This window comes from Oncorhynchus gorbuscha, linkage group LG01, assembly GCF_021184085.1.
Source record: "Oncorhynchus gorbuscha isolate QuinsamMale2020 ecotype Even-year linkage group LG01, OgorEven_v1.0, whole genome shotgun sequence".
NCBI classification, from domain to species: domain Eukaryota; kingdom Metazoa; phylum Chordata; class Actinopteri; order Salmoniformes; family Salmonidae; genus Oncorhynchus; species Oncorhynchus gorbuscha.
This window is the reverse complement of record NC_060173.1, coordinates 4,601,308-4,618,563: the sequence shown is the minus strand read 5'-3', so window position 1 is coordinate 4,618,563 and position 17,256 is coordinate 4,601,308. Positions and strand designations below refer to the sequence as shown.

The following is a 17,256-nucleotide window of genomic DNA, read 5'->3' as shown; positions in this document are numbered from 1 at the left end:
GGGTGTACCGGTACAGAGTCAATGTGGAGGCTATATACAGGGTGTTACGGTACAGAGTCAATGTGGAGGCTATATACAGGGTATTACGGTACAGAGTCAATGTGGAGGCTATATACAGGGGGTACCGGTACAGAGTCAATGTGGAGGCTATATACAGGGGGTTACGGTACAGAGTCAATGTGGAGGCTATATACAGGGTGTACCGGTACAGAGTCAATGTGGAGGCTATATACAGGGGTTACCGGTACAGAGTCAATGTGGAGGCTATATACAGGGTATTACGGTACAGAGTCAATGTGGAGGCTATATACAGGGGGTACCGGTACAGAGTCAATGTGGAGGCTATATACAGGGGGTACCGGTACAGAGTCAATGTGGAGGCTATATACAGGGTATTACGGTACAGAGTCAATGTGGAGGCTATATACAGGGGGTACCGGTACAGAGTCAATGTGGAGGCTATATACAGGGGGTACCGGTACAGAGTCAATGTGGAGGCTATATACAGGGGGTACCGGTACAGAGTCAATGTGGAGGCTATATACAGGGGTACTGGTACAGAGTCAATGTGGAGGCTATATACAGGGGGTACCGGTACAGAGTCAATGTGGAGGCTATATACAGGGGTACCGGTACAGAGTCAATGTGGAGGCTATATACAGGGGTACCGGTACAGAGTCAATGTGGAGGCTATATACAGGGGGTACCGGTACAGAGTCATTGTGGAGGCTATATACAGGGGTACCGGTACAGAGTCAATGTGGAGGCTATATACAGGGGGTACCGGTACAGAGTCAATGTGGAGGCTATATACAGGGGGTACCGGTACAGAGTCAATGTGGAGGCTATATACAGGGGGTACCGGTACAGAGTCAATGTGGAGGCTATATACAGGGGGTACCGGTACAGAGTCAATGTGGAGGCTATATACAGGGGGTACCGGTACAGAGTCAATGTGGAGGCTATATACAGGGGGTACCGGTACAGAGTCAATGTGGAGGCTATATACAGGGGGTACCGGTACAGAGTCATTGTGGAGGCTATATACAGGGGTACCGGTACAGAGTCAATGTGGAGGCTATATACAGGGGGTACCGGTACAGAGTCATTGTGGAGGCTATATACAGGGGTACCGGTACAGAGTCAATGTGGAGGCTATATACAGGGGGTACCGGTACAGAGTCAATGTGGAGGCTATATACAGGGGTACCGGTACAGAGTCAATGTGGAGGCTATATACAGGGGGTACCGGTACAGAGTCAATGTGGAGGCTATATACAGGGGTACCGGTACAGAGTCATTGTGGAGGCTATATACAGGGGTACCGGTACAGAGTCAATGTGGAGGCTATATACAGGGGGTACCGGTACAGAGTCAATGTGGAGGCTATATACAGGGGTACCGGTACAGAGTCAATGTGGAGGCTATATACAGGGGTACCGGTACAGAGTCAATGTGGAGGCTATATACAGGGGTACCGGTACAGAGTCAATGTGGAGGCTATATACAGGGGGTACCGGTACAGAGTCAATGTGGAGGCTATATACAGGGGTACCGGTACAGAGTCAATGTGGAGGCTATATACAGGGGGTACCGGTACAGAGTCATTGTGGAGGCTATATACAGGGGTACCGGTACAGAGTCAATGTGGAGGCTATATACAGGGGGTACCGGTACAGAGTCATTGTGGAGGCTATATACAGGGGTACCGGTACAGAGTCAATGTGGAGGCTATATACAGGGGGTACCGGTACAGAGTCAATGTGGAGGCTATATACAGGGGGTACCGGTACAGAGTCAATGTGCGGGGGCTATATACAGGGGGTACCGGTACAGAGTCAATGTGGAGACTATATACAGGGGGTACCGGTACAGAGTCAATGTGGAGGCTATATACAGGGGGTACCGGTACAGAGTCAATGTGCGGGGGCTATATACAGGGGGTACCGGTACAGAGTCAATGTGGAGACTATATACAGTGGGTACCGGTACAGAGTCAATGTGGAGGCTATATACAGGGGGTACCGGTACAGAGTCAATGTGCGGGGGCTATATACAGGGGTACCGGTACAGAGTCAATGTGCGGGGGCTATATACAGGGGGTACCGGTACAGAGTCAATGTGCGGGGGCTATATACAGGGGGCACTGGTTAGTTGAGGTAATTGAGGTAATATGTACATGTAGGTAGAGTTATTAAAGTGACTATGCAGAGATAATAAATAAATAGATAATAACAGAGAGTAGCAGCGGCGTAAAGGTGGGGGGGGGGATGCAAATAGTCTGGGTAGCCATTTGCTTATGGCTTGAGGGGTAGGAGCCGTTTAGAAGCCTCTTGGAACTACACTTGGTCCTTCTGTACCACTGACCGTGTGGTAGCAGAGAGAAATGTTATCGTGTGTGTGTGTGTGTGTGTGTGTGTGTGTGTGTGTGTGTGTGTGTGTGTGTGTGTGTGTGTGTGTGTGTGTGTGTGTGTGTGTGTGTGTGTGTGTGTGTGTGTGTGTGTGTGTGTGTGTGTGTGTGTGTGTGTGTGTGTGTGTGTGTGTGTGTGTGTGTGTCTCTTCACAGTCCCCGTGTTCCATAAGGTATATATTTATCTGTTTTTTACATCTAATTGTACTGCTTGCATCAGTTACTTGATGTGGAATAGAGTTCCATGTAGTCATGTCTCTATGTAGTACTGTGGAATAGAGTTCCATGTAGTCATGGCTCTATGTGGTACTGTGGAATAGAGTTCCATGTAGTCACGGCTCTATGTAGTCATGGCTCTATGTAGTACTGTGGAATAGAGTTCCATGTAGTCATGGCTCTATGTAGTACTGTGGAATAGAGTTCCATGTAGTCATGGCTCTATGTAGTACTGTGGAATAGAGTTCCATGTAGTCATGGCTCTATGTAGTACTATGGAATAGAGTTCCATGTAGTCATGGCTCTATGTAGTACTGTGGAATAGAGTTCCATGTAGTCATGGCTCTATGTAGTACTGTGGAATAGAGTTCCATGTAGTCATGGCTCTATGTAGTACTGTGGAATAGAGTTCCATGTAGTCATGGCTCTATGTAGTACTGTGGAATAGAGTTCTATGTAGTCATGTCTCTATGTAGTACTGTGTGCCTCCCGTAGTCTGTTCTGGACTTGGGGACTGTGAAGAGACCTCTGGTGACATGTCTTGTGGGGTATGTATGGGTTTCTGAGCTGTGTGCAAGCAGTTTAAACAGACAGTTTGGTGCTTTCAACATGTCAATAGCTCTCACAAAGACAAGTAGTGATGAAGTCAATCTCTCCTCCACTTTCAGCCAGGAGAGATTGACCTACATATTATTAATGTTATCTCTCTGTGTACATCCAAGGTCCAACCGTGCTGCCCTGTTCTGAGACAATTGGCACCTGACCACACGACTGAACAGCAGTCCAGGTGCGACAAAACTAGGGCCTGTAGGACCTGCCTTGTTGATAGTGTTGTTAAGAAGGTAGAAACTAGGGCCTGTAGGACCTGCCTTGTTGATAGTGTTGTTAAGAAGGTAGAAACTAGGGCCTGTAGGACCTGCCTTGTTGATAGTGCTGTTAAGAAGGTAGAAACTAGGACCTGTAGGACCTGCCTTGTTGATAGTGTTGTTAAGAAGGTAGAAACTAGGGCCTGTAGGACCTGCCTTGTTGATAGTGTTGTTAAGAAGGTAGAAACTAAGGCCTGTAGGACCTGCCTTGTTGATAGTGTTGTTAAGAAGGTAGAAACTAGGGCCTGTAGGACCTGCCTTGTTGATAGTGTTGTTAAGAAGGTAGAAACTAGGGCCTGTAGGACCTGCCTTGTTGATAGTGTTGTTAAGAAGACAGAACCTAGGGCCTGTAGGACCTGCCTTGTTGACAGTGTTGTTAAGAAGACAGAAACTAGGGCCTGTAGGACCTGCCTTGTTGACAGTGTTGTTAAGGAGGTAGAAACTAGGGCCTGTAGGACCTGCCTTGTTGACAGTGTTGTTAAGAAGGTAGAAACTAGGGCCTGTAGGACCTGCCTTGTTGAAAGTGTTGTTAAGAAGGTAGAAACTAGGGCCTGTAGGACCTGCCTTGTTGACAGTGTTGTTAAGAAGGTAGAAACTAGGGTCTGTAGGACCTGCCTTGTTGATAGTGTTGTTAAGAAGGTAGAAACTAGGGCCTGTAGGACCTGCCTTGTTGATAGTGTTGTTAAGAAGGTAGAAACTAGGGCCTGTAGGACCTGCCTTGTTGACAGTGTTGTTAAGAAGGTAGAAACTAGGGCCTGTAGGACCTGCCTTGTTGACAGTGTTGTTAAGAAGGTAGAGCAGCATTTTATTATGGATAGACTTCTCCCCATCTTAGATACTATTGTATCAATATGTTTGGTCTATGACTGTTTACTCCAAGCAGTTTAGTCTCCTCAAAATATTTAGGACTAACTTATTCATTGCCACCCACTCTGAAACTAACTGCAGCTCTTTAAGTGTTGCTCTCATTTCAATCGCTGTGGTAGCTGACGTGTATAGTGTTGAGTCATCCGCATACATAGACACACTGGCTTTCCTCAAAGCCATGTCGGTGGTAAAGATTTTAAAAAGTAAGGGGCCTAGACAGCTGCCCTGGGGAATTCCTGATTCTACCTGGATTTTGTAGGAGAAGCTTACATTAAAGAACACAACACATTTGTTTTCCAAAAATGTACTAAGGGTTGGTAACAGGATGATTGGTTGGCTATTTGAGCCAGTTAAGGAGGCTTTACTATTCTTAGGTAAAGGAATTCATTTTGCTTCCCTCCAGGCCTGAGTGCACACACTTTCCTGCAAGCTTAAATTGAAGAAATGGCAAATAGGAGTGGCAATATTGTCCGCTATTATCCTCAGTAATTTCCATCCACGTGTCAGACCCCTGTGTCATTGTTAATAGACAACAATATTTTTTTTCACCTCTTTCACACTGACTTCAAGGAATTCAAAATTACAAGGCTTGTCTTTCATAATTTGGTCATATATACTTGGATGTGTAGTGTCCATGTTTGTTGCTGGCATGTCATGCCTAAGTTTGCTAATCTTGCCAATTAAAAAAATCATTAAAGTAGTTGGCAATATCAGTGGGTTTTGTGATGAATGAGCCATCTGACTATGTCTCTTACCTGAACGCTCACCACTATGACCAAGGATGTCGATATGATGACGGCGAAAGCCTGCTGGTCTGAGATGTGTGATCCGTCGTCCCTGGCGACGAGGCAGAAGGCTCCGTAGGGGATGAAGAAGAGGAGGAAGGAGGTGCCCACCCCCTGTAGCGTACACAGGAAGAACTGTCTCTTGTTGAACAGGTCATTGAGCTGTCCTGGACGGTACAGGCTAGGGTAGCGGTGGCTGTTGGCTTCGTTCACATCCTGGGGATGAAAAGAGTTGTTGTGATGAGAGGTGTGTGTGTACGCTGGATTACATTGTCTGGTTTCCCAGATACAGATTTAGCTTAAGTCCTGGACTAATAATCACTTTAATGGACTTTCTCCATTGGGTAGGCTTTTCAGTTCAGAACTAGGCTTAACCTGTGTCCTGGTCAGTTTACCGACTCTAAATGATATTGAGTTAGAGTTGCGTGAGGACAAGGGTAGTAATTAAGGACAAGGGTAGTAATTAAGGTTTAGGTGGGGTAGAGGTAGTTAGAGGTTTAGAGTTCCTAAGGGTATTTTGTTAGGACACAGGACAAAGGGTATCTAAAAACATTACATATTCACCTGTATGACTTGGCAGAATCTTGAAAAGAAAAAAAAACGAAAGAAAGTAAGTAAGTTAAGGAAAGTGAAAGAAAGCTCGGCGGGTGCCTGTAGTTTCTACCAGTTCTTACCTGATCGAAAAGCCCCATGGCCAGAACTGGCAGGGATGTGTAGACTATATTGAAGAGAGTGATAAACCACTGGTCATAAACCGTCTAAGAACAGAAGAAGGAATAAGGTGAAGAAAAAAATGTACACAAAATGTTTACAAATATAAAACGTTGATGAACTATAATGGTGCATTGTTCTTTGCCCCAATGCAATAGCATTTATAACTGATTATTGTTTTCTATTTTCAAGAGACTTCATACAAAGACAACTACCGTAAGTATATTTTGTTCCTACGTTTTCCCAAAATATATATATATATATTATTTGTTTTGTCACTTTTAATTACCTGAGCTGAGAAACCACAGAAGAAGCCGAACCAGAAGTGCACTAGGGTGAAGGCAAAGTTCTTGTAGAAGAAGTAGAACAGGAAGTTGCACATGCGGAAATAGGACCAGCGGCCGTGGACCAGCAGGAGACGCTGCAGATAGCGGAACTGGGCAAACGAGTAGTCGGAGGCTAGCACAGCCTGCATGCCCTCCTGACCTGATATGCCTACACCTATATGAGCAGCTGGACAGAGAGAGAGTGACCCTGCATGAAATGATAAAATATACAGACAACAAATTCCAATTGACTATACTTAAACTCTTTAACATCATCCTCAGCTCTGGAAATTTCCCCAATATTTGGAACCAAGGACTGATAACCCCAATCCACAAAAGTGGAGACAAATTTGACCCCAATAACTACCGTGGGATATGCGTCAACAGCAACCTTGGGGAAATCCTCTGCATTATCATTAACAGCAGACTTGTACATTTCCTCAGTGAAAACAATGTACTGAGCAAATGTCATATTGGCTTTTTACAAAACTATCGTATGACAGACCACATATTCACCCTGCACACCCTAATTGTCAAACAAACAAATCAGAACAAAGGCAAAGTCTTCTCATGCTTTGTTGACTTCAAAAAAGCTTGTGACTCAATTTGGCCTGAGGGTCTGCTATACAAACTGATGGAAAGTGGTGTTGGTGGAAAAACATACGACATTATAAAATCCATGTACAAAAACAACAAAAATTGGAAAAAACACACATTTCTTTCCACAGGGCCGTGGGGTGATACAGGGATGCAGCTTAAGCCTCACCCTCTTCAACATATATATCAACAAATTATCAAGGGCGCAATAACAGTCTGCAGCACCCGGCCTCACCCTAATAGAATCTGAAGTCAAATATCTACTGTTTGCTGATGATCTGGTGCTTCTGTCCCCAACCAAGGAGGACCTTAGGCAGCACCAAGATCTTCTGCACAGATTCTGTGCCCAACCTCGGCCCTGACAGTTAATCTCAGTAAGACAAAAATAATGAGTTCTGAAAAAGGTCCAGTTGCCAGGACCACAAATACAAATTCCATCTAGACACCGTTGCCCTAGAGCACACAAAAAACTATACATACCTCGGCTTAAACATCAGTGCCACAGGTAACTTCCACAAAGCTGTGAACGATCTGAGAGACAAGGCAAGAAGGGCCTTCCTTCTATGCCATCAAAAGGAACATAAAATTTGACATACCAATTAGGATCTGGCTAAAAATACTTGAATTAGTTATAGAACCCATTGCCCTTTATGGTTGTGAGGTCTGGGGTCCACTCACCATCCAAGAATTCACCAAATGGGACAAACACCGAATTGAGACTCTGCATGCAGAATTCAGCAAAAATATCCTCAGTGTACAACGTAAAACACCAAATAATGCATGCAGAGCAGAATTAGGCCAAAACCCACTAATTATCCAAATCCAGAAAAGAGCTGTTAAATAAATTCTACAACCACCCAAAAGCCTTCCATAACAAATCACCTACAGAGAGATGAACCTGGCTTCTCCTAAGCAAGCTGGTCCTGGGGCTCTGTTCACAAACAAAAACATACAGTGCCCCAGGACAGCAACACAACTAGACCAAACCAAACAAAAAGATAATTACTTGACATGTTGAATGCTATTTGGCCCTAAACAGAGAGTACACAGTGGCAGAATACCTGACCACTGTGACTGACCCAAAATTAAGGAAAGCTTTGACTATGTACAGACTCAGTGAGCATAGCCTTGCTATTGAGAAAGGCCGCCGTAGGCAAACCTGGCTCTCAAGAGAAGACTGGCTATGTGCACACTGCCCACAAAATGAGGTGGAAACTGAGCTGCACTTCCTAACCTCCTGCCAAAATTCTGACCATATTAGAGACACATATTTCTATCAGATTACACAGACCAACAAATAATTCGAAAAAACAAATCCAATTTTGATCAACTCACATATCTATTGGGTAAAATACCACAGTGTGCCATCACAGCAGCAAGATGTGTGACCTGTTGCCACGAGAAAAGGGCAACCAGTGAAGAACAAACACCATTGTAAATACAACCCATATTTATGCTTATTTATTTTCCCTTTTGTCCTTTAACTATTTGCATATCATCAACTTGTGTAATATTTACTGTTCACTTTTTATTGTTTATTTCACTTTTGTTTATCCATTATACTTGCTTTGGCAATGCATTTTTTTTACTGTTGAGAGTTAGAATAGTAGAATATAGGAGGTGCAATTTACTGTTGAGAGTTAGAATAGTCGAATATAGGAGTGCAATTTACTGTTGAGAGTTAGAATAGTCGAATATAGGAGGTGCAATTTACTGTTGAGAGTTAGAATAGTCGAATATAGGAGGTGCAATTTACTGTTGAGAGTTAGAATAATTTACTGTTGAATAGAATAGTAGAATATAGGTGCAATTTACTGTTGAGAGTTAGAATAGTAGAATATAGGAGGTGCAATTTACTGTTGAGAGTTAGAATAGTAGAATATAGGAGGTGCAATTTACTGTTGAGAGTTAGAATAGTAGAATATAGGAGGTGCAATTTACTGTTGAGAGTTAGAATAGTAGAATATAGGAGGTGCAATTTCAAAACAAAAGTATTTATTTTGTTATATATCATTTACTGACAGTCACACAATTAGCATTTTTAAATTCCTAAATTACTCTTCTTAGTCTAGTAGCCAGCTATTTCTGAAGTTGAATAGTAGAAAAATTCATGGCTGAAGTTAGAATCAGGTACATATTGCATTTTTTTAAAATATATAGGAGGTGCAATTTACTTTTTTTAACCTTTATTTAACTAGGCAAGTAGTTAGGAGAACAAATTCTTATTTTCAATTAGCCTAGTAGAACTGGAGGTTAACTGCCTGTTCAGAGGGCAGAACAACAGATTTTACCTTGTCAGCTCAGGGATTAGGAACTTGCAAGTAGAATATAGGAGGTGCAATTTCAAAACAAAAGTATTTCTTTTGTTATATATGATTTACTGACAGTCACCAATTAGCATTTTTAAACCATTACTCTTCTTACCCTAGCCGCTATCTCAACTCTAGAAAACCATGGCTGGCTACCGATCAGGTACATATTGCATGTTTTTTTAAATATTTTTTCTAACCATTTAGGCTACCCTGCAAGTCAGTTAAGAACAAACTCTAACCACTATGAACTGTGGGTTAACCCTGTTCAGGGGCAGAACAACAGATTTCTACCTTGTCTAACCACTAGGCTACCCTGCCGCCTCTAGTCCAACGCTCTAACCACTAGGCTACCCTGCCGCCTCTACACTCTAACCACTAGGCTACCCTGCCGCCTCTACACTCTAACCACTAGGCTACCCTGCCACCTCTACACTCTAACCACTAGGCTACCCTGCCGCCCCTCCACTCTAACCACTAGGCTACATGCCACCCCTCCACTCTAACCACTAGGCTACCCTGCCGCCTCTACACTCTAACCACTAGGCTACCCTTACCGATCAGGTACACTCTAACCACTAGGCTACCCTGCCGCCCCTCCACTCTAACCACTAGGCTACCCTGCCGCCTCTACACTCTAACCACTAGGCTACCCTGCCGCTTCTACACTCTAACCACTAGGCTACCCTGCCGCCTCTACACTCTAACCACTAGGCTACCCTGCCGCCTCTACACTCTAACCACTAGGCTACCCTGCCACCTCTACACTCTAACCACTAGGCTACCCAGCCGCCCTCCACTCTAACCACTAGGCTACCCTGCCCCTCCACTCTAACCACTAGGCTACCCTGCCGCCCTCCACTCTAACCACTAGGCTACCCTGCCGATCTACACTCTAACCACTAGGCTACCCTGCCACCTCTACACTCTAACCACTAGGCTACCCTGCCGCCTCTACACTCTAACCACTAGGCTACCCTGCCACCTCTACACTCTAACCACTAGGCTACCCTGCCGCCTCTACACTCTAACCACTAGGCTACCCTGCCACCTCTACACTCTAACCACTAGGCTACCCTGCCGCCTCTACACTCTAACCACTAGGCTACCCTTACCGATCAGGTACACGTACATATTGCATTTGCCCAGGGGCCTTGATTTCCAGGGGGCCTGTGTTGATTTTGTTAGTCACTATTACTCAAATATCATATTAACATGTCAATAGTCATGGCAAAATGTGTAGAATTGCAGGAAATTAGCTTTAAAACTGCAGACATTTCTCTCCACCCCATGGCAAAATGTGTAGAATTGCAGGAAATTAGCTTTAAAACTGCAGACATTTCTCTCCACCCCATGGCAAAATGTGTAGAATTGCAGAAAATTAGCTGTAAACTGCAAAAAAAGCGTATTTGTTTACCTTTTGTTCTTAAAGAAAATGTCTGCTAACAGACTGCTACATGTTAAATTAAAGTTTGTAATCCTGGTGCTAAGCTAATTTGAGTTTGTGTGTATAGCGCCTATTGGTATAGTTAATAGGCTATGTGTTTGTCGATGGACTGAGATGAATGAAGCTACAGTAACCAATGTGATAACGGCTGGGGACATTTTGGCCTGTTTTTAAATGTTCTCCAAATAGCATTTGAGTTTTTAAATTGTATAGAAATGCAGTAAATCAGTTTCAACTTCCTTAGAATTAATTGGATGGGGGGGAAAGGCCCCCAAAGCCCATCCCCATTATTGACAAAAAAATTATAATAATTAAATGGATTTTACATATCCATTTATGTAAATCCACTTCGCAACTTTTTAGGGTAATCAAAGACATTACCATGACGAACCATGTTAAGTTTGGTATTGATCTCTTAAAATATTAGAAAACTATTACCAATTCACGTTTTTTCACTGTGTAACGCTAACGCTTAAAATAATCATATAAAATCTTCTCAGATTCACTCCAAATTTGGTTTTTAGACATAAAAATCAGATTTTACGTGTACCATTTAACCCACTGTAAATCCACTCCACAGTGGCCTATCAACTTGAAACTTGTCATCTCTATTATGGATGTCCCTAAGATGAAGCACATTATCTCAAAAAAACAAGGAAACTATTAACAACTCATTCTTTGCATATTGAACCCTACTGCTCAAATTTCTCTTCTCCTCATGAAACATACGTCAGATTCACACCCAATTTTGTATTTAGACTCATGATTGAACATGAAGGAAGATAGTATGCACTCTCATGTAGGAACTTTGTTTTCCAACTGATCTTGTGTCCTTCCTGACATCCTGTGAACCCCGGTCATTGCTGCTCATATCTGCTGGTGACTGAGCAACACCGCGAGCTGAATATAACGTAACCTATGTATTACTCTTGATCATGCTGACGTCATTGGCTCCGTCTCCTATGGCCAGAGTCACAGCCATCTTGTTGGTCTTGACCAGCTCCACCACCTGGGCCTTCTGCATGGGAGTCACCCTACAGCAGATCACTGTCTTACACAGACAGGCAGTCTCCAGAAGTACCTGCTCCAGCTCAGGCTCCAGGCCATGGGCCTACAGGGGGGTTAATAGGAGAGGAGACAAAGAGATGCATTTATTATATGATTTTATTGTCCATTTTGGTTAGAATGAAAGTTATCTTTTGTCTTTTCTCTACAACACCGCCAGAGACACAGACACATTAGGCCTATTAAAACCACTATTATCACCACCCTGCAATGTTAACCAGTCCTGTGGTGTTTAACATCCCAGCCCTCTTGCAGAGCAGAGACAGGATGTAGCAAACAGTGTGGGCTCAGTGTGTGTACCGAGTACAAGAGTATGAGACAAGTCAGGTGTAGGAGCAAAGCAGTGGAGGGTCTGTCTGCTGATGAAAAAGGTCTAGAAGCCAGTTGTAAAATGAATTGCCCAGCATTGGAACAATAAAGCTTTTACAAATCTGAATCTGAGTCACAGCTCTAGGTCTAGGAGCAGTGATGATGTAATAATGTGAGGTTCTGTCTGCTGATGAGAACCATGGCAACCAACAACTCCCCCCTGCAAGGGCAGTGTGTCTGTCTGTCTGTCTGCTGATGAGAACCCTGGGCAACCAACAACTCCCCCCTGCAAGGGCAGTGTGTCTGTCTGTCTGTCTGCTGATGAGAACCCTGGGCAACCAACAACTCCCCCCTGCAAGGGCAGTCTGTCTGTCTGTCTGTCTGTCTGTCTGTCTGTCTGTCTGTCTGTCTGTCTGTCTGTCTGTCTGTCTGTCTGTCTGTCTGTCTGTCTGTCTGTCTGTCTGTCTGTCTGTCTGTCTGTCTGTCTGTCTGTCTGTCTGTCTGTCTGTCTGTCTGTCTGTCTGTCTGTCTGTCTGTCTGTCTGTCTGTCTGTCTGTCTGTCTGTCTGTCTGTCTGTCTGTCTGTCTGTTGTCTTAATGACTGCCCTTCTCACAGAGCTAGGAGACTCCCTAATCACCAGCAGTCTGCTCATTAAAGACTAAGCAGACTCAGCAGACGCCACAGGAACAAAGATATTAAACGGTCCTTACCAGATAGACACACACCCATACACACATTCAACAGGGATGAAAATATAGTCCGGGCATCTGGTTTGGCAAGCCATTTCATTATATGTAGAGAAACAAAAGAGGAGCCTCCTTACCAGACTGTGTCCATTGATGATTAAGGCATACTCTGCTATGATGCTTTCTTCAAATACAGAATCGTCTGAGAAGTCATCTGTCTTCTCCACATCTACAGTACCGCTGACTCTACCCAGGCCCAGGATGTGCTCCTTAGCACTCCTAAAGACAGAGTGAGGGTGGTGGTGGTGGTGGTGGTGGGGGGGGGGCATAAACAGATGTCATTGGGACACATTTACTTATTATGACTGTGAGATGAGACTGTCTCTCTTAGCTGCCATTTGATGAATGCACCAACTGGTAGTCTCTCTGGATATAGAGAGTCTGCTAGATGACTAAAATGTCAATTTAATGTCCAAATATAGAAATAGAAGGACACTACAATGAATGTTCATTATCTCTCTTTTCCTCTCGCTCAGATTTAAAATTTAAAAAACAACCGATTGGGCCAACGGGGCTGGCTGGCTGGCTGACTGGCTGGCTGACTGGCTGACTGGCTGGCTGGCTGGCTGGCTGACTGGCTGGCTGACTGGCTGGCTGACTGGCTGGCTGGCTGACTGGCTGGCTGGCTGGCTGGCTGGCTGACTGGCTGGCTGACTGGCTGACTGGCTGGCTGACTGGCTGGCTGGCTGGCTGACTGGCTGGCTGGCTGACTGGCTGACTGGCTGGCTGACTGGCTGGCTGGCTGGCTGGCTGGCTGGCTGGCTGGCTGGCTGGCTGACTGGCTGGCTGGCTGACTGGCTGGCATGGTGATAGCTTCCCTCTGGGATCAATTGTTGGGAGAATAACAAGTTCTTAGTCCAACTAAAGTGGAAGGAGGAAACAGAATCCCTTGGGGGACCTTGTCACGTGACCAAGTCAGCCAGCCAGCGCTCACTTTGACTCTCAAAAACAAAAAGCTGCTGAGGGAGCAGATTCACTTTTTAACATGCAGGTCAATCAATCAAATGTATTTTATTTTTTATAAAATCCCTTTTTTCCCCCCACCCCTATCATCAGTTGTCACAAAGTGCTTTACAGAAACCCAGCCTGAAACCCCAGAAATCCAGCAATAACAGACACAGATGATTGATTACCTGCAGGTATAGTCATGACTGAGAGTCTGTTTCATGACCATGAGGCCTAACCTGAGTTGCTGCTGCACCTCTAAGACAGAATGTCCTGATATGATAAACACTTCGTTCATATCGTCTCTCAGCATGTTGCAGGAGTAGCCGATGTTCATCGCCGTCTCTGCAAACCACAGAATATGTCACGTTACCTCCAATTTTATGTTCAGTATTGTCAATGTATCATTGACACTGAACACAAATGTATTACTGTGAAATGCCTTTCATGCACGCTCTTTCCCAACAATGCAGTAATCTATATCAGTAGTACTCCTAAAATAAAGTATTTGTAGAGGGAGTAAACTTCATGGTTCAAGACACTGGCCCATCTCTTCATTGATGCTTACCTAACTTATCCCCAGTGAGAACCCAGATCTTGATGTTGGCCAGGGTCAAACAGGTGATTGTTTCAGGAACCCCCTCCTGCAGTTTGTCTTCTACTGCTGTGGCTCCTAGGAGCTTGAGAGGGGAAAAACAAACAACCAGTATAACCCCTGTCTTCTACTGCTGTGGCTCCTAGGAGCTTGAGAGGGGAAAAACAAAACAACCAGTAGAACCCCTGAGAACACACCCCAGACTGGGTCACGCCCCACAAACTCCAGCGGTTTGAAGACCGGGTCAGCCATGGTGCAGCGTCCCAGGAGCAGTTGAAGGGTTAAGTGCCTTGATCAAGGGCATAACGGCAGGGCATCTAGGATACTGTTGCCACTGGTCAGTCTAAAGGTCAGTCTTACATCAACCCTTTACCTCCTCATAGAGAGCAGCCAGTCCTTCCTGTCTGTTCTTTATAGGTCAGTCTATATATCAGTCTATAGGTCAGTCTAGAAATCAGTCTATAGGTCAGTCTATAGGTCGGTCTAGAAATCAGTCTATATATCAGTCTATAGGTCAGTCTAGAAAACAGTCTATATATCAATCTATAGATCAGTCTGTATATCAGTCTATAGGTCAGTCTAGAAATCAGTCTATAGGTCAGTCTATATATCAGTCTATAGGTCAGTCTATATATCAGTCTATAGGTCAGTCTAGAAATCAGTCTATATATCAGTTTATAGGTCAGTCTAGAAATCAGTCTATATATCAGTCTATAGGTCAGTCTAGAAAACAGTCTATATATCAGTCTATAGATCAGTCTAGAAATCAGTCTATAGGGCAGTCTATATATCAGTCTATAGGGCAGTCTATATATCAGTCTATAGGTCAGTCTATATATCAGTCTATAGGGCAGTCTATATATCAGTCTATAGATCAATCTATAGGTCAGTCTAGAAATCCATCTATATATCAGTGTATAGGTCAGTCTATAGGTCAGTCTATATATCAGTCTATAGGTCAGTCTAGAAATCAGTCTATATATCAGTTTATAGGTCAGTCTAGAAATCAGTCTATATATCAGTCTATAGGTCAGTCTAGAAAACAGTCTATATATCAGTCTATAGGTCAGTCTATATATCAGTCTATAGGGCAGTCTATATATCAGTCTATAGATCAATCTATAGGTCAGTCTAGAAATCCATCTATATATCAGTGTATAGATCAGTCTATAGGTCAGTCTAGAAATCAGTCTATATATCAGTTTATAGGTCAGTCTAGAAATCAGTCTATATATCAGTCTATAGGTCAGTCTAGAAAACAGTCTATATATCAGTCTATAGATCAGTCTAGAAATCAGTCTATAGGTCAGTCTATATATCAGTCTATAGGGCAGTCTATATATCAGTCTATAGATCAGTCTATAGGTCAGTCTAGAAATCCATCTATATATCAGTCTATAGGTCAGTCTAGAAATCAGTCTATATATCAGTGTATAGGTCAGTCTATAGGTCAGTCTATAGGTCAGTCTATATAGCAGTCTATAGGTCAGTCTAGAAATCAGTCTATATATCAGTGTATAGGTCAGTCTATAGGTCAGTCTATATAGCAGTCTATAGGTCAGTCTATATATCAGTCTATAGGTCAGTCTATATATCAGTCTATAGGTCAGTCTAGAAATACGTCTATATATCAGTTTATAGGTCAGTCTATATATCCGTTTATAGGTTGGTCTATATATGTCTAAATGTCAGTCTATACAGTGCCTTGCGAAAGTATTCGGCCCCCTTGAATTTTGCGACCTTTTGCCACATTTCAGACTTCAAACATAAAGATATAAAACTGTATTTTTTTGTGAAGAATCAACAACAAGTGGGACACAATCATGAAGTGGAATGACATTTATTGGATATTTCAAATCAAAAACGGAAAAATTGGGTGTGAAAAATTATTCAGCCCCTTTAAGTTAATACTTTGTAGCGCCACCTTTTGCTGCGATTACAGCTGTAAGTCGCTTGAGAGACTGAAATTTTTTCCCATTCCTCCTTGCAAAACAGCTCGAGCTCAGTGAGGTTGGATGGAGAGCATTTGTGAACAGCAGTTTTCAGTTCTTTCCACAGATTCTCGATTGGATTCAGGTCTGGACTTTGACTTGGCCATTCTAACACCTGGATATGTTTATTTTTGAACCATTCCATTGTAGATTTTGCTTTATGTTTTGGATCATTGTCTTGTTGGAAGAGAAATCTCCGTCCCAGTCTCAGGTCTTTTGCAGACTCCATCAGGTTTTCTTCCAGAATGGTCCTGTATTTGGCTCCATCCATCTTCCCATCAATTTTAACCATCTACCCTGTCCCTGCTGAAGAAAAGCAGGCCCAAACAATGATGCTGCCACCACCATGTTTGACAGTGGGGATGGTATGTTCAGGGTGATGAGCTGTGTTGCTTTTACACCAAACATAACGTTTTGCATTGTTGCCAAAAAGTTCAATTTTGGTTTCATCTGACCAGAGCACCTTCTTCCACATGTTTGGTGTGTCTCCCAGGTGGCTTGTGGCAAACTTTAAACGACACTTTTTATGGATATCTTTAAGAAATGGCTTTATTCTTGCCACTCTCCCATAAAGGCCAGATTTGTGCAATATACGACTGATTGTTGTCCTATGGACAGAGTCTCCCACCTCAGCTGTAGATCTCAGCAGTTCATCTAGAGTGATCATGGGCCTCTTGGCTGCATCTCTGATCAATCTTCTCCTTGTATGAGCTGAAAGTTTAGAGGGACGGCCAGGTCTTGGTAGATTTGCAGTGGTCTGATACTCCTTCCATTTCAATATTATCGCTTGTACAGTGCTCCTTGGGATGTTTAAAGCTTGGGAAATATTTTTGAATCCAAATCCGGCTTTAAACTTCTTCACAGCAGTATCCCGGACCTGCCTGGTGTGTTCCTTGTTCTTCATGATGCTCTCTGCGCTTTTAACGTACCTCTGAGACTATCACAGTGCAGGTGCATTTATACAGAGACTTGATTACACACAGATGGATTGTATTTATCATCATTAGTCATTTAGGTCAACATTGGATCATTCAGAGATCCTCACTGAACTTCTGGAGAGAGTTTGCTGCA

At 43.5% G+C, this 17,256-nt stretch overlaps 1 protein-coding gene across 2 annotated transcripts in view; it reads right to left on the bottom strand.

Moving 5' to 3' along the window:
- atp8b4 (ATPase phospholipid transporting 8B4) overlaps positions 1-17,256 on the bottom strand; it is an 89,822-nt gene that overhangs the window by 25,830 nt on the left and 46,736 nt on the right. For both annotated transcript variants that reach the window (XM_046343133.1, XM_046343124.1), the window contains 7 exons: positions 14,168-14,279; positions 13,839-13,944; positions 12,732-12,873; positions 11,462-11,645; positions 6,145-6,368; positions 5,819-5,902; positions 5,115-5,360 (listed from right to left, as the gene is read on the bottom strand). In XM_046343133.1, coding sequence (XP_046199089.1) covers positions 5,115-5,360; positions 5,819-5,902; positions 6,145-6,368; positions 11,462-11,645; positions 12,732-12,873; positions 13,839-13,944; positions 14,168-14,279 — 1,098 coding nt within the window. The remainder of the gene's footprint in view (positions 1-5,114; positions 5,361-5,818; positions 5,903-6,144; positions 6,369-11,461; positions 11,646-12,731; positions 12,874-13,838; positions 13,945-14,167; positions 14,280-17,256) is intronic.